The sequence below is a fragment of the Benincasa hispida genome, chromosome 8 (genome assembly GCF_027475165.1).
Source record: "Benincasa hispida cultivar pf3 chromosome 8, pf3_genome.v1.1, whole genome shotgun sequence".
Lineage (NCBI taxonomy): Eukaryota > Viridiplantae > Streptophyta > Magnoliopsida > Cucurbitales > Cucurbitaceae > Benincasa > Benincasa hispida.
The window spans coordinates 29727126-29751212 of record NC_143485.1 but is presented as its reverse complement, the minus strand read 5'-3'; the positions used below and the strand labels follow the sequence as shown (position 1 = coordinate 29751212).

The 24087-nt window shown below is 34.1% G+C and overlaps 1 protein-coding gene and 1 long non-coding RNA gene across 2 annotated transcripts; one reads left to right on the top strand and one right to left on the bottom strand.

Annotated features, from left to right (window-relative positions):
- Positions 1 to 19513: 19513 nt before the first annotated feature.
- LOC120083454 (protein PHLOEM PROTEIN 2-LIKE A9-like) lies at positions 19514 to 21315 on the top strand. The gene is made up of 3 exons (XM_039039223.2): positions 19514 to 19645; positions 19976 to 20067; positions 20702 to 21315. The coding sequence occupies exons 1-3, from the start codon at positions 19580 to 19582 to the stop codon at positions 21099 to 21101; spliced, it is 558 nt and encodes a 185-aa protein (XP_038895151.1). The 5' UTR covers positions 19514 to 19579; the 3' UTR covers positions 21102 to 21315.
- A 951-nt stretch (positions 21316 to 22266) lies between these two features.
- On the bottom strand, positions 22267 to 23786 carry LOC120084199 (uncharacterized). The gene is made up of 6 exons (XR_005483587.2): positions 23421 to 23786; positions 23286 to 23343; positions 23142 to 23200; positions 22699 to 22746; positions 22564 to 22611; positions 22267 to 22421 (listed from the first exon to the last, which is right to left on the bottom strand). It is a non-coding gene; the product is annotated as an uncharacterized LOC120084199 (long non-coding RNA).
- Positions 23787 to 24087: the final 301 nt, after the last annotated feature.

The following is a 24087-nucleotide window of genomic DNA, read 5'->3' as shown; positions in this document are numbered from 1 at the left end:
ACTTCATTCACTTTTATTGCTTATACATGTGATGTATGGTGCTTATATGTCAGAGTGTTTGTCATATAGTTAAAACCCACCTTAGGTCATGCATCATGTATTACTGTTATAATCGAGCATGAAAAAATTACTTGAAAGCATGTGCATGCATCATGAAATATAAGAGTTATATTTTGCATGCAGTCAGCATTATCATGCATCATCCTTTTATTATAAATGTTATAGTCTAAAGGTGGATGGAAACATGTTTTGCTTGTTTCATTGCGATTTTGTATAAGTGTTATATAAAAGAAGTAGCAATGAATGGACAATGCATTGAGCATGACACTTATGTTGTTTATAAGCGTTATGAATACCTTGCATGTGTTAGCTTAACATTGTGGTTGTTTCCGTTTATAAGCGTTACAAAGGAAATTAGACCTAAAATCAATAATTCAGAATTTCCTGCAGACTTAGAGTGAATTCAAACTTTTTTATAGGGTTTTAAAATTGGATTGAGATAGACCTAAGTTCAAGTGGTTTTAAAGAGTTTAGTAACCTAGATTAATCTTTTAAAAATGGTTTAATAGGATTAAATTGATTGAAATAAAAGATTAAATTTGTTGTAAGCCTATCTATAAGGGACCTTTTGTCTAAGGTGGGTTCTGGCTAGGCTGGGGTTCTTAAGTTGACGGAGACGTAACACCCCTACCTGAGAACCTACTTGGAAAGGTGAATTGGATAGATTTTCAACAAGCATACGATGGTTTGGTCAAAGATTCCATTAAAGAGTTTAATGTATGATGATCAAAAGTTGTTTCACTATCCAAGGTAAATGTTACTCTTGGGAAAACCTAAAAGTCACTTAGTTAAAATCCATAGCCGTGTTTTTTTCTAAGTAAGCTAAACTCTAGGTTATAAAATACTCAGTGGGAGGAAGAGGCGTATCAGATATGTCTATGATTCCACTCACGTTTCTCCTTGTATGTTCACACCGTGAGATTCATGCTTGGCCTCGTGGTGCCCAGGATGCATCCCCCTTCGAATGGTGTTTCCATGAGTCAATATCAAGGTGAATGGAGAGAGTCTTTATAATAAGTGGGTGAAGGGTGTGTGTCAACATGTCCTATGGTCTTTGTCATTGGTTCATACTGTGAGATCATTCTGTACGCCCTCGTGTCGCCTTCGAAGCGCCCCCCTTTGGATGGGTTTTATACATTTGGTCAATATCAAGGTGAACTCAAGAAATGGATAGGATCGCTTTAGGTTTTACCCCAATCGGATTTTTTTCCTTCGGATTGGCCTTTTGGGATGGACCTTTAGGGCTTAAAATGGCAGGTCACACTTACGAGAGATTGTTAAGTAAGTTAATGATCTCTTGGCCAAATCAACGATGACTTGTCGTTATAGGAACAAGAGTTATTATGGTATTAATGACTAGTTGAGAACTTCTCAATTCAGAGGAGGGATAACTGACCTCCTTTTGACAGCTTTTGTCCTAAACCTTTGAAGCATCATTGCGAAACTAGATGTCACACGGGGTTCATGTTAGTTTTGTTAAAACCTTATTGGATGTTGTTTTGTTTTACAATGGGTATTTTCTTAAAACCTAACGTAGGTCAACCTCAACAGGATTGAGAAGTTGGTGAAAAGTGGACTTCTAAAGAGTTTAGAAGAAAACTCCTTGTCAGTATGTGGATCATGCCTCAAAGGCAAGATGACTAAACGACATTTTACTGGAAAAGGTTACAGAGCCAAGGAAGCCTTGGAGCTTGTACATTCAAACCTCCGTGGTCCGATGAATGTTAAAGCTCGAGGTGGGTATGAATATTTAATCTCTTTCATAGATTATTATTCAAGGTTTGGGTATCTCTTCGTAATGCAACGTAAGTCTGAAACCCTTCACAAGTTTAAGGAGTATAAGGTTGAAGTTGAAAACTTGTTAAGTAAGAAGATAAAAACACCACGATTTGATCATGGTAGAGAGTATATGAACCTCCACTTCCAGAACTATATGATAGAACATGGGATTGCATTCTAACTCTTAGCCCCTAGTACACCTGAGCAGAATGGTGTATCAGAAAGGAGAAACAGAACCTTGTTGGACATGGTTTGGTCTATGATGAGTTATGCTCATCTTCCAGACTCGTTTTGGGGTTATGCAGTGTAGACTGCATGTTATATCTTAAACAACGTTCCCTCAAAAAGTGTTTCTGCAACACCTTTTAAGTTATGGAGCAGCCGTAAAGGTAGTTTACGCCACTTCAGGATTTGGGGCTGTCCAGCACATGTGCTAGTGACTAACCCAAAGAAGTTGGAACCGCGTTCGAATGTTTGCCTCTTTGTAGGGTACCCCAAGGAAACGAGAGGTGGATACTTCTATGATCCAAGTGAGAACAAAGTGTTTGTTTCTACAAATGCTATCTTCTTGGAAGAAGACCACATGAGGGATCATAAGCCACGAAGTAAGCTCGTTATACGTGAGATCTCTAGTGAGATTGAGACTACTGAGGGTTCAACAAGAGTTGTTGAATAGGCCAACAGATCAACAAGAGTTGTTGAGGTCGGAATGTCTAGTCAACCAGCTCAAGAGTTGAGACTGCCTTGATGTAGTGGGAGGGTTATGAACCCACCGGATCGCTACACGGGTTTGACTGAAGCCCATAACATCATTACGAATGATGGGGTCGAGGATCCATTGTCTTTTATGAAAGCAATGGAGGATGTTGACAAAGATGAATAGGTTAAGGCCATGAACCAGGAAATGGAGTCAATGTACTTCAATAACGTCTGGGAACTTGTTGATCCACCTGATGGAGTAAGACTTATTGGGTGTAAGTGGATCTTTAAGCAAAAGAGAGTTGTAGATGGAAAGGTACAAACCTTTAAGGCTAGACTCGTGGCAAAGGGTTATACCCAGGTTGAGAGAGTTGACTATGAGGAAACTTTCTTACCTGTTGTCATGCTAAAGTCTATCAAGATTCTCCTATCCATAGCCACATTTTATGATTATGAAATATGGCAAATGGACGTCAAGACTGCCTTTCTTAATGGTAATCTTGAAAAGACCATCTATATGACTCAACCAGAAGGGTTCATAGCTCCAGATCAAGAGCAAAGAGTTTGCAAGCTTAATAGGTCCATTTATTGGCTGAAACAAGCATCTAGATCTTGGAACATCAGATTTAACACTGCTGTCAAGTCATTTGGCTTTGACCAGAATGTTGATGAGCCTTGTGTTTACAAGAAGATCATCAACAGCTCTGTAGCTTTCCTGGTACTATATGTGGATGATATCTTACTCATTAGGAATGATGTAAGGTATCTGATTGACATTAAAAGTTGGCTAGCTGCCCAGTTCCAAATTAAAGATTTGGGTAAGTCCTAGTATGTTCTTGATGGAACACGAGACCTACGCAGAGGAATTAGGACCTAATTACACTCTAATTGCTTCTAAACAAAAGGAAATAAGCATGCAAATTGAAGTGGATAGGATATTCGAAACCTTACCTTTGAAGCTCCTGAAACTCGCTTTTCCTCGCTGAATCTCGACCCGAATTCTTTCGGACCACCACTAGAGTTGACCTACTACCCTCTAGACTCAGAACCGGATTGGGTTATGAATTTTCCTCAAAGAAAAGAGTTTAGATTTTTTGGCAAAATGGGCAAAAGTTTTTGAACAAAATTAAAAAGCCCAATTTATAGAAAAAACCATACAACAATTGCATGAAATAAATTCATAAAAACCCAACACCTAGAATCCACTATCTAAGTGGGCTTAATGTCTCCACTATAAGCCAACACTTAGCCCACTATTTTGTTAGTGGAATTATCTAACAAAAGTTTGAATTTTTCCACTAACTTTAGTCAAAGGGCAAAATAGTCATTTCGTCAAAGTCAAACTTTGACCAAAAAGTTTACATTTTGACTTTTTATGATTTTTTCCGTGTTGACTAATTTTGACCTCCCGAGCATGAATCCGCATTCATTTTCTCAAAATTCAAATCACATTTGAATATAAGGTCGGTCAAAGTTTGACTTTTCAAAGTCAAAAGTCAACTCTTTGACTTTTTACATCTTTGACCATTTCTATTATTTCCGAGCTTCTGAATATGAACGTATTCATATTCTTGATATTTAAATCATATTTAAATATTAAAGCTGTATCTCTAAACTGAAACCACTATATCACATATACTTGTCGATTTCTCTCTCATAACCTAATTCGAAGAATTCGAATTATTCTATCATACTGTTCTAAGTTTATTCCATATGAGCTAGTAGGGGAACCTAATGGACCTATAGATCATGGGCTCCAACGATTCGAGATTAGCTGGCTAATATCTTTAGACGGAGCTAATCAACATTCATTAACTAACGGGTCATTTCACTATAGTCCCGTAGTTGCACTCCCCTCGCTATAGATATATTTGTGTCCATTTGATATAACCATAATTAGTAAGCTAATCTTTCATAGGTTGTTCGTAATCTCAGCTGGGTCATAAAAACTGTTTTACCCCCAAGACTACATCTTATTTCTTAAGTTCCACTGATCCTCTAATAAACAATTGGTTTAAGATCCAACCTATAAACCGAATCCTTCTCGGGCCAAGGAGAGGGTGGGACCCCTTGTTCAAGACCTGGATTCAGTACTAAAGGGAACAACCTATCTACTATCCCTATAACGGGTAGGAGTGAATTCCATCTTGCGCCCTATGTTCCCAGCTATCTACTTGATCTTACCCTTAAAATGAGAGGCTTATTGGGCCAGCTATGATGAGTTGCTCTCACCTATGCAGATCTAAGGATAATTCCGAGTGAACAGGAGTTCATAGTTAGCTCAGGATTAAGATTAAGTTATCTAGGTCATCAATTAACGAAATAGTCAGTTTTATACATAAAACGGCATTTTGAACGTAAAAAGTGACTATTTCATGGTTCAGTCTTATGCAAACTCATTGCATAGGATGCCTCCACTCACATATCTCTATATGAATGATTTAGGATCACATCGTTTGTACTAACTAGTGGGCCAAATCCATAGTGTCCCCAGAACAAGGTGCCCAACCTTATTCATATACGATAGACCATTTTGGCTATATATTTGAACTTGATCCACCTTTATGTCACTACATAAAGTTCAAACTACATTAAATAGCCTCAGGACCTTAGTTTATTGGATTCAAGATTACAATTTCAATAATAGCTTTATCGAAAAACAAAACAGAATATGTTTATTAATTTACAAACTATGAGTTTTAGGACATAAAATCCAACAGTTCTCGAGATCCAGATCATTCGAGATCGCAAGAACAAACGGTTAGCCCTATCTTAGGCTTCGTACATTGACCAAATGTTGATCAGGTACAAGATGGAGGATTCCAAGAGGGGTTTGTTACCCTTCAGGCAATGGAATCATTCTATCTAAGGATCAATATTCTGAGACACCTCAAGAAGTTGAGAAGATGAGACGGATTTCTTATGCTTCTACTGTAGGAAGCTTGATGTATGTCATGTTGTGTACTAGACCTGACATTTGCTATGCAGTAGGGTTCGTCAGTCGGTATCAGTCCAACCCAGGATTTGATCACTAGACGGCGGTCAAGACGATCCTCAAGTATCTTCGAAGAATGAATGACTACATGTTTGTGTATGGAGATAAGGATTTGATCCTTACATGATACACGAACTCTAACTTTCAGACCGATAGAGATTCTCGTAAATCGACATCAGGGTCAGTGTTTACTCTAAATGGAGAGGCTGTAGTCTGGCGAAGCATCAAGTAAGGATGCATCGCGGACTCCACTATGGAATTCGAATACGTAGCGGCTTGTAAAGCAGCTAAGAAGGCTGTTTGGCTGAGGAAATTCCTTTCAGATTTGGTAGTTGTTTCAAATATGGATTTGTCGATTACACTATATTTTGATAACAGTGGGGCTATGGCAAATTCGAAGGAACCTCGGAGTCATCGTCAGGGTAAGCACATAGAACGAAAATATCACCTAATCAGGGAGATTATGCATCATGGTGATGTGATAGTCACGAAGATCGCATTGGAGCACAATGTTGCTGATCCCTTTAAAAAAGGCCCTCGTGGCTAAAGTGTTCGAGGGTCACCTGGAAAGTTTGGGTCTGCGGGACATGCGACATCTTATCTAGGGCAAGTGGGAGATGATACTGGGGTATGCCCTAGTTTATTGTATATTGTACAGATTTATATTGTATTATACATTAGTCTCCCGAGTCATTAGGACAAGTGGGAAATTGTTGGGATTGGTGTCTTAATTCTCTCGGAGTCTCGTTGTTTTGTAAAGATACACATTGTTTAATGAATAAAATAAGTGTTATTTAATTCTGGCATTTACTCATATCCAATAAACAAAGGTTCTTGGTTATCTTATGTGAACTTAAGTATGTATAAATGATATACAAGTGGATCATGTCTTAAGTGATAACCCAAATAGGTCTGTAGTATAAGGATTAAGGTGGGATACTGATCCTGGTAACACTACAGATACGGCCCACTTTGTAGAGGTTTACAAGTGTTGTAAACTACTACAGATAGTTGATCCTGACCATTCATGTGGAGATGTGTGAGCGAGGGTGTCCTATACAAAAGGTTTGTACAAGACCTGAACCACGAGATGACTATACTCTATATATAATGCCATTGATACTAGAGAATTATATCTCACCTAAACGACCATAGGTGACACGACCTCAATCCTGAGTGTTTTGGGAACTCTTGCCTTTGAGGGTAGTCCTTTGATTAGTATGGGTGAGAGGCCAGTTTGCCAACTCAACATGACTACCTTCTTGGGAACATGTCTGATCTGGGAGTTGGAAACTCAATCCATAAGATGGAATTCACTCCTTTCCCGAAGTATGGATAAGTAGAGAGATTGCTTCTTTAAGGGCTGATTCCGGGGCTTGAACATAGTGGCCACAGCTTCTCTTTGGAAGAGAGCACTCAATCATAGTAGGACTATGACTTATGTTCATTAGAGGGATCAGTGGTACTTAAGGAGACAGATGTAACTACAGGTACATAACGATTATTGACGCAGCTGTACTTACGAGCAATCTGTGAAGGGTTGTCGCACTACTGATTGGTTAAGATGGACACATAATATATCTGTGGTAAGAAGAGTTCAGCTGTTGGTCTTTAGTAGAGTGCCTGACAGTTAACAGATGGTGGATCTTGTGACTAAAGAGTTTAGTTAGTTATTCATGTACAGTTGGAGCTTCGAGCTACAAGTCCATGAGGCCTCCTTGGTAGCTCAATGGGTTCAGCTGAGGATCAGATCTTGGTGTTGATTTGAAATGTTCAAATTGACAAGAGGTATTTTGATTATATATGATATAATCGGTTTGATGTATGAGATATATCTAGTGGAGGATTGATGTAAATGAGATTTACATTAAGAATAGAAAAAAAAAACTATGGTTTATATGTTTCATGAGATAAAATATTAAAACTATAGGTTATAAATATAGTATGATAAGTTGGTTATAAATATAGTATGATAAGTTGGTTATCATTTATATTTATAATAATATTAATTATTAGATAATTAATTTTTTTTCTTTAAATAACCAAATGAGTGGGTGGGTATTGGATTCATGGTAACCGTAAATTTAAAAGGAAAGTGGTTTTCCTATTTTGAAAAGGAGTTTTACAAAAGATTGAATTTTTTTTTAAAATTTCTCTCAGCGAAAAAAGGGATATCACAATAGTCGTCAAATAAATACGAATTTACTAAACAACGAATAGGCGAGCTAAACGATTGTACAGTATTTACTAAACGATCACATAGTTTTGCTAGACGATCGCTTGCCCTAAGTAAATGATCGTGTAGTGTCTGTAGAAGATAGACTGAGCTAAACGATGAGCTAAACGATCGCATAGTTTTTGCTAGATGATCGTTTAGCTTTATCTAAACGATTGGGCATCGACCTATACGATAGGTTTCCGCCATCTCCCACTTAGCCAGTCGTGTACACGATCTGTGTTTCCTCCTCTGTCTTCCTCATACGAAGTCCGAACAGAGTCCACCCTCTGGATTTTCACACCGAGAATACCAAGGTAGCCTTATTGGTGGTGTCAGACTCAACTCGACACTGTCGAGGTTTTCTAGAGGTCGTTCGTGATGCTATTGAGGACATTCGTGTTGCTGAGGAGTTCGCAGCCGAAGCGATCATTAAGGACGAGTGCGAAGAGTTCGTGCCGTGTTGCGGTCGTGTAGATCGAGCGTTTGAAGTTGCTGTTGTTTCAGCGGTCGTGCGAAAAATAGCATGGAGACACATCTGTGACTGTTCGTACAGTGTTTCCCTTTGTGCATTTGAGTTTTTTCGTGCTGTAATTTTTGTATGATTTGCATAACCGCTTTTTTGAAGTCGACTATAAATGTTATGTTCATTCATGATTGTGATTTGGAATTATTTTTCTTCCGCTGCTCATGGAAATCTCGGATCCGATTTCCTTCATGAAGAGGAACCTGTACCAACAAAACAAAAAAGGAAAACAGGCCTAGGCTGCTGTGGGGGAGAATTCCCTTGTGTATTCAGATGCCTTAGCTGCAACTAAAGAGTGTGAAGAGCAAAAATCTATGGAGACTTCAGATTGGGTGATAGATTCTGGTTGTTCAGTCCATATGGCACCATCTAAAGGATGGTTATGTACGTACAAGAAGTGGGATGAAGGAATGATCTACATGGGAAATAACAATACCTGCAAAGCTGTTGGAATAGAATCTGTATCCTTGAAGATACAAGATGGTTCAGTGAAGTTGATTAGGAATGTGCGGCATGTTCCTACATTGAAGAGGAATCTTCTATCATTTGGGATGTTCGACTCCATTGGCTGTGAATATAGAGAAGTTGGAGGTATATTTGAAATAATTAAAGACTCAAAAGTAGTATTGGTGGCAACCAAAGTGAATGGCTTGTATGTCATTAAAAATATGCAAATGGCACATTCGGCCTTGCTAGCAACTGATGAAGAAACACAGAAGATGAGCTATGGCACAAGAGGCTATCTCATATTAGTGTGAGAGGGCATCAAGTTGTCTCAAAACAGGGGATTCTTCCTAAAGGTGTGGGAGACAGCTTGAGGTTTTGTGAACATTGTATACTTGGCAAGGCAACAAGGCAAGTCTTCTCTAAAGGACAACACACCTCCAAAGAGATCCTTGAATATGTGCATGCAGACTTATGGGGGCCAACTCACTCTCCATCTCTAAGTGGAGCAAGGTACTTTCTTTCCTTTGTTGTTGATTACTCAAGGAAGAGTTGGGTTTACTTCTTAAAAATCAAAGATGAAGTGTTTAGTGGATTCAAAGAATGGAAGACCTTGATTGAAAAACAGACCTCTAAACATATTAAACACTTGAGAACCAACAATGGTTTAGAGTTTTGTGGAGAGGAGTTCAATTTGTTTTGCAAGGAAAATGGCATTGTGAGGCACAGAATAGTGAGTTATAAACTTCAAAAAATGGAGTTGCTGAAAGGTTGAATAGAACAGTGCTTGAAAGGATTAGATGCCAACTGTCCAATGCTCTTTTACCTGAAAAGTATTGGGCTGAAGCTATTTCCTACACAATCTACACTATAAATAGGTGCCCACATCAGTCCATAGAGCTAAAAACTCCAAAAGAAAGGTGGACAAGACAACCTCCCAAGCTGGATCACTTGAAGGTGTTTGGATGTGTAGGCTATGTGCATCAAAGCCAAGGTAAGTTAAAACTTAAAGCTGTAAAATGAATGTTCCTAGGCTTTACACCGGGAATGAAGGGTTATAGGTTGTGGCATCCTATTAAGAAAAGATGTGTAAATGGTAGAGATTTTGTGTTAAGAGAAAATGAAATGTTTATGATGTCCGAGCAACCATCAACATCTATGTCAAAGACAAGTAGCACAAGGTTTGAGGTGGAGCCTCAAAATGATCATGAAGCTTCTACTTCCTCTCAAAATCTAGATATTGAAGGTGATGACACTGCTGAGACTAGTGAGCTTGTGTCAAGTGAACAAGTAGAGACACATGGAGATTTATAGAATTATTCCCTAACAAGAGACAAAACTAGAAAAACCATTGTGCCACCAGTAACATATCTTGAATCTGACTTTCCTAGTGTTGCTTTAAGTGCTGCCATTTCATTAAGCCACAACCCACCAGCTTTGAGGAAGCAACAAACAACCCTGATGCTAGATAGTGGATTGAGGCAATGAATGATGAAATGAAGTCCCTCAACCAAAATGATATCTAGAGACTAGTACTTTTGCCTAAAAGGTACATGCCTATTTCATGTAAGTGGATTTACAAGTTCAAAGAAGAAATTCCAGGGGTACAAAAGTCTAGATTCAAGGCAAGACTAGTTACTAAGGGGTTCACATAAAAGGAAGGTATTGATTACACTGAGATCTTTTCTCTAGTTGTGAAACACACATCCATTAGACTACTCCTGTCCTTAGTTGTTCAAAAGGACTTGTAGTTAGACTAATTGGATGTGAAGACATCCTTTCTACATGGATTGTTGAATGAGACGATTTACATGAAACAACCTCAAGGGTATATGAAGAAAAGAGAAGAAGACTCGGTGTGTCTACTAAATAAGTCTATCTATGGTTTTAAGCAGTCACCAAGGTGTTGGTATGAGAGATTTGATGAAGTAATCTTGAAAATGGGATTCAAGAGAAGCTTCTATGATTGGTGTGTATATACAAACTTTAGAAGCTTCAAGGAACCAGTTTATCTACTCCTCCACGTAGATGATATGCTGCTGGCCGGAAGTTCCAAAAAAGAATTGGGGCAAGTCAAGATGATCTTAAAGAAAGAGTTTGATATGAAAGACCTAGGAGAATCTAAAAGGATTCTAGGCATTGAGATTGACAGAGAAAAAAGAAATAATAGATTGTATGTGAGTCAATCAGAATACTATGGAAAAATACTGCAAAGGTTCAAAATGGAAGATGCTAGACCAGTTGGCACTCCACTTGCACCTCATTTCATGCTCTTGACTGCAAACAATCCTAAAAGCACATATGAAGATCACATAAACCATATGAAGGTTGTTCCCTATTCCCAAGCAATGAGATCTCTGATGTACCTAATGACTTCAACTAGACTAGATTTGCCCTATGCTACAAGTATGGTCAGTAGGTACATGGCAAACACTAGTAAACGACATTGGGAAGCAGTCAAATGGATATTGAGGTATCTCTATTCATCAAAGGAAGCAATGGTCTTATATAAATAGAATGATCCTTCCAATGATGAAATGTATGACTATTTTGATGCTGATTATGCAAGGGATTTGGATAGAAGGCACTCACTATCAGGCTATGTTTTCCTATGGGGAAACAATTTGATAAGTTGGAAGGCTAGTTTGCAGTCTGTTGTGGGCCTTTCCACAACAAGGGTTGAGTTTATAGCATTGTCTGAGGCTGTGAAAGAAAGTTTGTGGCTGAATGGTTTACTAAACGATTTCGACATTACACAAACAAAGGTCCGAATACATTGTGACAACCAGAGCACAGTCTACTTATCTAAAAACCAACACTTTCACAGCAGAACAAAGCATATTGATATCAAATACTATTTTATCAGACAGGAGATTGAGAAAGAGGACGTTGAGGTAGTAAAGATACATACCTCAGACAATGCTGCTGATATGCTGACCAAAAAAATTCCACTAAGCAAGCTTGGTCGATGCTTGGACCTTCTCGGGTTCGAGTTACCTGAAAAAGTTTAGCTCAAGTCAGCTCAACAAGAACAGAGGAAAAGGTACTTTGGATGCTTACAAAGGTGGAGATTGTTACAGAAAGAACCGAAGACAAGAAACGATGTTGCAGGCAGTTGAAACAGTGTCGTCTTCTTTTTGTTATATTGTTGTAACCGCCAGAGCTTCTTCATTGACCATGAGCGCCTGTGTATAAAAGGAAAACGAATGTGAGAATAACGACAGAGAGAGAGAGTAAGGAATTCATTCTGTAATAAGTTTGAAGAAGAAGTAATAAAAGAGACTCTCTCGATTTGCACAGTGGACGTAGGCCTTTGGCCGAACCACTTAAACACTTGTGTTCTTTCTTTCTTACTCTACGATCATCTAGCTTTTAGTAAAGTATTGTGTACACGATCGTTTAGTTTCTATCACATCGTTTACACGATTGTTTAGCTCCACATCGCATCGTCTATACGATCATCTAGCTCTTCTGCTGTCATCTATATGATCGTTTAGTTCTACAAAACTATCGTCTACACGATCGTCTAGTGCTTCTCAATATCTTTAGATAATTGAACTATCGTCTAGTTCTTTGGAGCTTCGTCTACACGATTGAGCTACCTTCAGGTAAACGATTGAAGAGCTTTGAAACCTTAAGCATATAGCCTCCCTTGAGTCTTAAAGTGTACTTGACCGTTAATTCTGAGTAGTTTGTGACTACAAACAAGAAGATGATAGTTATCTGGGACAACACATCTTTTTTTTTTTTTTTTCTTTTGCATCATCTCTCTCTAAATTATGATAAAAACTTAACTTTTTTATATATATAATAATTTTCTAAATGATTTTAAATGAACACAACTGACCCCTCCTTTATTCACTCCATCCTGACAAGAGGGTTATTGTCTAATCAACACATAACCAAACATTACCTAAAATACATATCTTTGTTTTGTTTTTGTGTATGTTTTTTTCCACTCTCCATTATTCAATGTTAGAAAATTATATTCCTAACCCAAAATTATTCTGTGGATGAGATATATTAACAAATAAAATAAATTATTTCTTTAATTTAATTAATTAACTTACGCACATGCATGCATGCGCTACATACCTTATTTTTCTTAAATTAGTCAATAAAATGTGTTGTTCTATTCGCACCCACTTGGTTTTTCTTTGCTTTTCTTTTTTTTTCCCCCTTTTTTCCTTTTTGTTTCTTTTTATATTGATGGACATCTTTCTAAAGATTAATGCATGTAAATCCCAATTAATAGCTGTATATGCTTTAAAAATCATGCGCATTACCTTGATTCTTTTGGGGTCGACAATTAATTTGCTTACGTATTTCATTTTTTAGGTTAATTAACGATAATTGTACTTTGAATTTTGTTAATGACCAAAAAATTATTTTATATATTTAGTTTACACTTCTATAGTTGAGAATTTTCATGAGGGGAATTGTAATGGGTACAGTAACCACGGGCAACTAGGTAACTCACAATTTCAACTTCATAAACGTGTTACATGTCTAGTTTGAAATCTAAGGATCAAATAGGATTTATGAATATTTAATAAAAAAATTAAAATTAAAATGTAAAATCTTGAGACATAAGGATCAAATTGAAACAATACTCAAATCTCAATGTTAAAATTATAACATTTTGAAATCTAGGAACTAAATTGAAACAAAACTCAAAAGTTAAGAACTAAATGTATAACATTTTAAAATCTAGAGACCAAATAAAAACTAGATTGAAAACATAGCTAGGGACCCAAAAGAAAAAGTGCTTTTACCTTAAAATATTTAAAGATTGTTTCTCAAGTACCCCCAAATAAATACTAGTTTTCTCTTCTTTGCTTTTTCTTTCTATGGAAAATATGGAATTAGCCATGGAATGGCTTGTTCCATTCCCACCATCTTTTTGTACGTTATTCTTTTCTTTTGCTACTCGGTTTTGTTTTTATTTATTTATTTCCTTGATAATAATGGGAGGAGTGAGCAAACCTCAAACTTAGGGTACATATTTGATACCAGTTGAGTTATCTTCATTTTCTTAAATCATCTATTGATCAAAAGATTTAAGTTAGCGGGTAAAGTTAAATTTAATTATATATGACTAACATTCTCATTCACTTGTGGGCTTAAAATATATAAATAAGACCCAACAAGTAGAAATCAATATTAAATGGGAGAGGAAATAACGTTGTAGGGACTTGAACACAAAACCTCTCTAGACTACCTACTATGGTACCATCTTAAATCATTGATTGACTCAAAAGTGATACCATCTTAGGGGGAATATTGAGAATCCACATTGGAAAAACTGAGGGACATCACGTTTTTCATAAGATTGATGAGCTACTCTTCCCCTACCCAATTGGTTTTGAGATGGAAGTCATGCTATCAAACAAAGTATCAAAGTCCATAAAGCCCAAATGGGTATTCAATCCAATTAAAAGACATTGAGATTCAATAAAGAAAGATGAATCCAAAAAAGGTACTATCATGAGGGGATATATTTGGGAATCCCATCTTGGAAAAACCAAAGTTTTAACTAAAGTATGAAAAAAAATATTTTTTTTGGGTCTTATTTTCAACTTCACTAGGTTTTAAAATGTTACACTCTTAGTCTTTTAAGTTTTGCGTTTAATTTCAATTTAGCCCTAACAAATGAAATGGGTAATTTTTCTAAGTATTTTTTAATATAGGTTAAATTATCCCAAAAAAAGAAAAAGAAAAAGAGTACTTTAAGCTATAGGATTGCCTTTAATTATATCCCAAATATCTATAAGATTCATTTTAATCTTTGACGTTTGATGTTTGTAAAAAAAAAATAATAATAAAAAAAAAATCATTGTGATTTTGGAAAGATGTATAGCATGTTATGTTATCCTCTTCCTCTTTTCGGTTACACACCCATTCTTGTTCTTTCATTTATGATTTTCCATTAATCCGAACATCCATTTTTTTTTTCTCTTTCGTTTTTACAAAAAAAAAAAAAGAAAAAAGAAAAAAAGATCAAATGAGATGCATTTTTCATAACCTCCATTTATCATCGTTTACAAATTGTCAAATGGCATCTAAGCCGAAACTATTGTAGAATTATTGGCATAGTAATTTTATTTTAATTTATTATGCAGGTTTTCTACACATATAATCTAAATAAATAAATCTAAAAATACACAATTATCTCAACTTTTCTTTTTCTTTTAACAAGAATAGCTTAATAGTCTATTATTTTAGACAAAAGTCTTATCCAATTTACCTTTTCAATTCTTCCTACCATTAAGTTATTTTTAATATATATATATATTAACACCAAAAGAAGATTAGGTTTTATTTGATTAGATTTTGTTTTTTTTTTTCTTTTTTACATTTAAAAAAGAAAAGTTTCCTGCGGTTATGAACTTTTCAAAAAGGTTTTTTTGTTTCAAAGTCTAAAGCAAGGAAAATTTTTCCAAAAATTGAAAAATCATTGCCCTCATAAATGAAAACCATAATTGACCGTTCGAAGGATATAACAAAATATATTTGATTTTTTTCTTATAAACAAACTAGGGTGTTTTGGTAAGTGTATGAACAAGACAATTTATAAAATATATTGTCTTATATACCGAACAATATATGCGATGTATACTTACATTTTACAGTCTATTTATAAATACACCATAAAATAAATCATGGTATATGCGATGCATATTTATATTTTTTAGATATATTACCAGTATATTCGACATATACTTGATATTTTAATGGACAGGTGATCGACTTTCAGCTGTTAATACGGAAAAAAGTAAACAAAATTTCTTAAATGAAGAAAACATTAATTTGAAATGTCATGCATTAAACGAATATCAACCGAAGTTAATAAATAACAAAAATAAAGTTAAAATTTAAAAATGTTAATAAAACTTAAATTAAATATTTAAAAAATTATTGATGAGAGAATCTATCAAAATATTAAAAATGTCACAAAATGTTAGTGAAACCTAGTTATGAAATGTTACAAAATTTGTGTGAAAAGTCATGTAGTAGGCTAATTCCTTTAATCTTTCTTATTAATATTGACAGTGTAATTCCATCCTAAACAGAAAAGAATCGCATGCAACCAGTTACCTAACAGAAAATGAAGTAAAATAGTGTTCTTATATACCACATTTAGACTTTATTGATGTGGAATATCTATAGTAAACATACATACTAACAAACACGAGCATGCAAAAAATCATCAATGATAGATATATCAATATATATTCAACATGTTCTTTTTTTTAGAATAAGTGATATTATTATACAACAACAAGGGGGATCCCACAACCCGGAATCAAGGCATCAAAGCAACAAAGCACAAGCAAAGACAGGGCAACAAAGCCAACAGGATAAGACAAGAACAAAACCAACACATAAATGCAAACTTGCAAACCACCAAGGAGAAAGACAAAGAAAAGAACCCAAAACCCCACAAAACTAAGGGCAACAACAAAACAGAGAACAATGTAAAGCTCAAAAGAAAAAACATTCGTACACACACTAGATAAGACTAAGAAGGTCAACCCGCTAAGAAGTAACACGAGCACGAACCGTAGAGACCATAAGGTGAACCAGAGCAGACACCGACCTCGGTTGACCTCCATGCAGTTGTCGATTACGCTCCTGCCAGATGTAGTATATGGAAGCATACCAGAAAACACGAAATAACTTACTACGCACCCCCTTACCCGACCCCACTCGGCACAACCAACTCAACTTTACATCCCAACCAGCCACCCGATGCGTTGAACCCAACTGACGCAACACACTAGACCACACCTCTCTCCCAAACCCACATTCAAAAAATAAATTATCCCACGACTCCACACCTCCCCTACACAGAAGGCACCCTCCTTTGACAACATACCCCAACTCCTCAACCAATACCGCGTACCCAACCTGTCCCTCACTGCTAACCACCCCCTCTGAATACCACCCCCGCCCACAAAATACCAGCCCAAGACACCCTAGGACGACGAGGACATATACTCTCCCAATCACTAGCGATAGAAAACCGACCACTAGCATCCGACACCCAAACCCAATAATCCTCTCCCCTCACCCTAGGCCCCACTGCCTGGATAAAACTCCAGATCTCAAGCAGCTCCCAAGACACTGTAAGTCACCTCTATTCAATAACATGTTAATATGACTATCACACTTCTTAGTTAATGATAGGTATGTTAGTGATAGACCTTAATCATTGATTAGTTTATTATTAATTAGTAGGTATATCAATAATTGATAAGACTAAATTGTGTCCTTTTTGTAAAACATTTTTACCTTGCGTTAGATTTGCTATTATTTTACATTAAATTGTCATATTTGTAATTTCTAGATAAAAAAATTAAGAGTAAATTACGGATTTAAATTCATAAAAAAATTATAATGATACATGCACGTTTTTCTTCAAAAACTGCTTGGATCTAGAGAAACAGGTCAGTTTGAACAAAACAATCCAATTCACAGCAAAAATAGAATAAAAATTAAAAAAATTGAAGAAAAAATGTAAAAAAATCTAATATAATACTTTTGTTTTTATTTGACATCAATTTAATTTTCTTCTAGTAAAATCAATCAATATAGTTTGGTTCTAGGTTGATCCTACAATCGATAATTTGAATATCAACTTTCCCTTAATCTACTATAAACATTTTTTTAATATGAATTTAATGTAAAAAATTTAAACCACGAATCTCTTAGTTTTCTACCTACATTTTTACTTAAAAATAAAAACTTTTGTAAATGGTCCCTCTAATTCCTCTTCCTAAACCTTCGAGGCTACTACGGATAATTTTTTTTTTTTCTGTTATTTTTTTAGAGATTAAATAATATTCATTAAACAACGGCCACTTGGGAAGAAAAAGTCAACCAATCTTTTGATATAAACGAATAAAGTTTATGAACCTTCCAAAAAGTTTTTGTTTTTGCTTTGTTTTCTTTTTTCTTTCTTCTTTCTTCTTTTTTCTTTCTTCTTTTTTCTTTTTTTTAGCAAAACCAACCGTCTCTTTTAATTATAATATATTAGTTATAAATCAAATAAAATTTAAGTTTTATTAAATAATATTCCCTCTACTTATTAAATAAAATTTCAGCTTTATTAAAATAATCATTCGACATAAACGAATAAAAGTTTATGAACATAATATATCGTATGTAATACCCAAATCTATGTTAGATCTACTTTTTATTTCCCCCTAAATTAAATTCACTACTTTATTGGGTACTTCAACCGTTATGAATTTTAATTTTATGTTAAAAGTAATGAAATGGATGGATACCAATAGAAAATTAGAGAAGGGTCAAAGTTGGAAACCCATAAAAACTTAATAAATTAAAATTAAAATTAAATCAAAGTTAATTTGAGGTGATACATTGAAAGTCAATAGAATTGAAATGAAAGCCTAAAAGCAATTAAAGAGAATGAAAAGAAATTTTGAAAAAAAATATATTTTTTTCTTATAAAAAGAAGAAATAAAGAATCTGGAAATAAAAACAGCAAAACAGAAAAGGGAATGAGGAAAAAAAGAAAGAATCTAAATTTATCCTTTTTAGACTTTGAAAGAATATTTCAATTTCTTTCATAAGTGAAAAGCGAAAATCAAATATTGAACGAGATTGTTTTCAAATAAAGAAAAATAAGATAATTTGTTTATAAATATAGTAAAATATTGTTGTCTATAAGTGATAGACCGTGTTAGAGTTCTATCATTGAGCGATAGACCACGATACCATTTTGCTATACTTGAAAATATTTTCAGTAATTTTATTATTTAAAACCATTATCCTATTGAGGAAAGTATAAAATATCACAATAGGTTAATTTCTTTATAGTTTTTTAAACTGAAAATAAATTTTATTCTATGGAAAAATAACGCCCATTTTTGTCCCTAAAGTTTTACAAATAATATAGGAATATTAATTAACAAGCTTAGTTCTTAAAACAAAATTAACGTGAATTTGAGACCTTTCATTTACAATTTTTTTTTATTGAAACCCTTAAGTTTGATAGTTTAATTTATATTTTTTTAACAATCTTAACTCTCACTTGTGTACTGTAAAAAAATTAAAAAAATAAAATAAATAAAATCTCACTTAAGTAGATTGTAGTAAAAAAAAATTCTCACTTGTAGATATGATCAGAAAATTAAATATCCATTAAAATTCCAAAAACTAGTATTATGGATATTAATGATAATATAAAAAATTAAAATAGTAGACTGAATGAAAAAAATATACATATTAAACATAAACCCATTAGTATACATGTTATCGAAATTATAAAGCTATAAAAACTATAAACTATATGTCATTTGAAATATATAAAAATTCATTTTTCTTTTTAAAATTTAGTTAATAATTCAACCACCGTATTTAAAAAAGATACAAATAATTGTAAGAAATATGGAGGAAATGAACTTTATTTTCAAAAACTAAAAACAAAAAACCGAAATAGTTACCAAACCAACCTTAATTACAACTTAAATTTAGCATGTACTAGTTATTGGCTTTTTTAGTTAGGTCACATGTCTTTATGTCTTTTTGTAATTTTTCTTAAGAATTGTAAATATAACCAAATCTATATTCTATTGCTAATAGACTTTTGTATAGTGATACAAATTTTGTTATGTCTACAAATTCTTCTATATTGTGCTATATCTAATAATATTTTGGAATTCGCTAGATTCCTGTATTTTTTTCAAAATTATTCCACCATGAACTCAAAAAGAATAATGATAATAATAATAATACTCGAGGTTCCCAAATAGCTATAAAAAGCTTCATCACATATCTCTTCTCTCACAATTATTTTTGAGAGAGAGTTGTACTTGTTCGCTCAAGCACAAAAATGGTTGGATTTTTCTATTCATCACCTCACTTCTATGGAGATCCAAAGGCAATTGAAAAGGTCAAGGTAATTTGAAAACCTCTAATCATCTATAACTTCATTAATAATATAATTATCTTGTACGTAATTGGATATTTTTACAGTGATAGACAAAATGTCAAACTATTTACAAAAATAATAATAAAAAAATACTGAACACTAATAGATTTTTATTAATGCCTTCAGTGATAGCCCATTATTGATAGACACCGATAAATTTCTATCAGTTTCTATTAGCCTCTATCAAAGAAGATTAAATTTTTATTATTTTGTGTAAATAATTTCTTTTATTGTTCTGTTTTTGAAAATCCCCTATTTATTAATATTTTACATTATTAATTATTTAAATTTTGACAGAACCAAAAAACAATAATTTATCCAAAAGGCTTCACCATCACATGGGGCAACGACAAACGCTATTGGCGTTTGCCCCGTCAATCTTGCAACCGGTAAGTCGTCATATATTCATTTCTCTCTTTCATTAGCATTATAAATAGTTTTATCAACATGGTCAAACTCATGCATTTTTTTTAAATAATTGCATTGAGTCGTACCTATAGAGATAATGACTGTGTATAACAATATTTTAAAATAATCGCAATGGCAAAATCTATTGGTGATAGACTCTTATAAGCGATCTGTTTTATCATTGATAGACCCCTCCTAGCGATATAGTCTATCAATGATAGACTTCGAAATTAAAATCTAAATTTTTCTATATTTATAAATTCTTTTGAATTATGCTATATATGTCAATATTTTGGGTCTGAATGCTATATTTGCAACGTCTTTTTTTTCATTTGTATAGCTTTTATGATTCTTAAGTAGATGTTTGTCTCCCATCTTTTCTTATATTATCCAGGAGATTAATGGTGTTTCCCCAAAGAATTAGATGTGTATAAATTGAGAGAGTTGAGTTGTGAACTCCACCTCCTTCTTTGATCCAATAAATTTGTAGGTCTCACAACCGAAAGAAATAAGTTTTGTCTTATAAACTCTTTACTTTGTGCTTAAAAAGATCCTTACATTGTAACTTTATCTTATATCCTACAGCCCCTCTTACTTCATTTAATTACTTTGTAGGAAGAAGGAGTCGAGTACGGGTGCAGAGTTGCTGCAAGTGTCATGGTTAGAGGTGACATGTTGGACAGACAATGTGGAGGTCGGAAAAAGCTACAGAGTTGGGTTCAACCTTTCCATGACGGCCGCGGCTTTTGGATGGAAAGGGTGTGAAGTTTACATAATGGCCAAGATTGGGAAGGCTGGGAAATTCGTGTCCAAGAAGGTGTTTCTCGATACCAAAGGCTCCGATGATCAGAATAAGTTCAATATGCCGGAGGATGATCTCATTATCACTGTGAAACCTCCATCGAGCTCGCCGGGAGACACTCGTCTCTACTTCGGAATGTATGAGGTTTGGAGCGGGAGGTGGAAGGGAGGACTCAAGATCCACCACACATTTGTGGAGAAGGTTGGGAACTAGAGCGAAAAATAGAACGTGGGATCAAATCTCTAACTTTAAAATCGATAGTATATATGTTATATATAAGGCTCATTTTAGAACTCAATGGATTTTTAGTTACAAACTTTTTATAATATAATATTGTAATTGAACAATTAAATTAGATGTTTAACTTTGTAATACTTTAATATATTTTTCTTAATATATTGTTTATCATAATGACAATGTTATTTTATATCCACGTTAAGAGTAATTTTAAATGGTCAAAATAAACTTTTTAAATAGAAAATATTAATATTGGTCCTATATGGATCCTGAATTTCAGCAACATGTTTGACATTTCGATCAATATTTTCAGACAAAACATAATTAGTATAAATGTAATTTAAATAATAAGCTTTTTAGATTTTTGAAAAAGTGTTAAAATATTCATTTATTGTCTTTTTTTTGTTCATTTATTGTTATTGTTTTGTTTTTATAGTTTTTCATAAATTTATTGAATTCGATATTTCATCGATATTTTTATAAAATTGAGATGTGAACGTAGTTAAATTGAGATATGAATATAGTTAAAGATTAAACATACTTTTTAAAGAAAAAAAGGTACATATTTTAATTCTAGATAAATTATACATGAATCAAGAGTTGATTAAATAGATTTAAGAATTTAGTATATTAGTGGATGCGAGTTGATAAATTCATGTATTACAGAGTTAGATATACATTCATGAAATATGATGTTCATGAATTTAAGTATGAGTATTTATATGTTATGTATTTATGATGAGAGCTAGAGATTAAAACTGTCATAAGAAGGGGCAGTTGTGAATCTTAGAATTATCCATCAAAATCCTATAAATAAAGATTGATCTTTATATTATTAATGCAGTTGTGCGAGGAAGAGAACATAAAGAATGTTAAAATAAAATTGTGCACCATGTTTGTTGAGTTTTTCAAATATAAGTGGTTTTGTTTCTTTTTATATATATTTTTTTTGTTGAATATTTAGTCGTTATTGTCTATGACATATTTCTGACAATATATACATGTTAATTTAAATGTTATGTTAAATTATAAGATGTTGTTTAGGGCATTGACTTGAGTTAAGTTGAGTTGAGTAATTTACTCACTTAGTGTTTAGCCCATCAACTTTATAAGTCTGTATTAAATAACTCAATTCCACCAATTTCAGTAGTATTCATTATTGAAATTTATACATTTATTGAGAAACTATCTGTACCTGTTCCTCCCTTCCTCCCTTCAATGTTTCCAATGACTCCACTAAACAGACACCATCGATGACCAACTTCAGCGACATGCTCTGACGACCGTCACCCTACACTATATTTTGAGAGAAATAAGACATCATCACCTACACTTCATTAAGACATTCCTAAAATTATAAATTCAAATTCCTAATGTTAGAACTTAGTTTGAAACCTTAATCGAAAACTCGAATAGTGTTTAGAATGAATAATCTTACCTACAACGACCTTGAATCCCAATCCGAACACTTCGAATCAAGCCTAGACTACAAACAAAGCATATTCAAGAGTTAAAAGAGCATCTAAATTTAATTGGGATAGCTTTAAATGGAGTCCTTCAATCTCAAACTCACCAAAAGAGGCTTGGGCTCTTGCTGAAAAGTGTTCGAACGGTTCTGAATCTGTTTCAAAATTATGAATACAAGCTTCCAAGCATTAGAGAAAAATCTAAAGGAGTTTCAGCTAGTTCAAAAAGAAATTTAGAGTCATTAACCCGCTAGAAAAGCAAAATACAAATAAGGTGAAAATTATAGTTGTTCAAAAGAACAAAAGTGTATTCATTCCTGATATAGTGAAATACAATTCCAAAGGTTAAAATTGAGTTTGCAACCTTAGATGAATCTAAAATTGTATTCAAAACGAGTAAACTTATCTAGAGCAACCTTAAACCTAAATCTGAACACCTCAAATCAAGCCTAAACTACAAACAAGGAAAAACGAAGAGTTAAAAGCTAATTTACACAATCTAAACTTGGTTCCAAAGGCTCTAAACATAGTTATAACGCTTAACACTCACCCAAATAGGCTTGCGTCCATGCTAAAAGGTGTACAAATAATCTTGAAACCATTCCAAATCTACAATTAAAAGCTTCCAAGTGTTAGAGACCAATATAAAGAACCTTAAACTATTTCAAAAAGAAATTTAGAGTGATATACCCACTGGATCAGACCCAAAATGACCCAAAACCTCGTTGCTTGGTGTCCAAACTCACTTAATCCTACATATTTGGGGGTGTTAGGAAGTGAATATTTCAAATTTGTTGTCGAAATTCAATGGATAAGTGTCAAAACACACCGAATAGGGGAAAATGCTACTGCTAGTATGCCTTGTGTTCAGTGGGTAACTACTTCACGGTTTTCGAAGGTCACGACGCCGTGGGTTGGTCTTCGTGAACACCGTTCGTGGTTGTAGGTTGCATTGGGTGTGGGGATGGTTACCGGTACTGCATGCGTCGACGGGCAAGCACCGTCGTCATATTTTGCTGGTGGTTGTTGTACCACTGTCGGTCGTTGTAGGCTGTAGGTGTGTTGGTCGAGTTGCAATAACACACAAATGGGAAGGGTGTTGTGCGGGTAATGTGAGAGAGGAAGAGAGAGGGAAAAAGAAGGAGTGGGAGACTTTCTTTTCTTAATAAAATAAAACCTAAATTAAAAATATAAATAAATTTGAGAGGGAAATGAAAATGGGGAGGGAGGAAAAAAAAATCAAGATTAAAAAATTGTCTTGGGATTAAAAAAAGAGGGTCACCTACAATGTCCGTTATAAACTGACATTATAGGAACCCTTACAATGTCAGTTTAAAACTGACATTAAAGATCTGTATTTTGTTTGTTTAGAAACCGACATTGTACATCCGTTTTTAATTTTTTTCGACCAACATCAAAGCCGAGATTTCTTGTAGTGTTTCTTTTGTGTATATATACTCATACATTTCAATAGTAATTTGAAAATAAATTGTAAT

What these genes read in the sequence shown, in the direction of transcription:
- LOC120083454 (XM_039039223.2), top strand. Translation starts at nt 19,580, where the DNA reads ATGGTTGGATTTTTCTATTCATCACCTCACTTCTATGGAGATCCAAAG. An exon ending in AGGCAATTGAAAAGGTCAAG is followed by an intron (nt 19,646 to 19,975) that starts GTAATTTGAAAA and finishes AAATTTTGACAG; the next exon opens with AACCAAAAAACAATAATTTA. An exon ending in CCCCGTCAATCTTGCAACCG is followed by an intron (nt 20,068 to 20,701) that starts GTAAGTCGTCAT and finishes ATTACTTTGTAG; the next exon opens with GAAGAAGGAGTCGAGTACGG.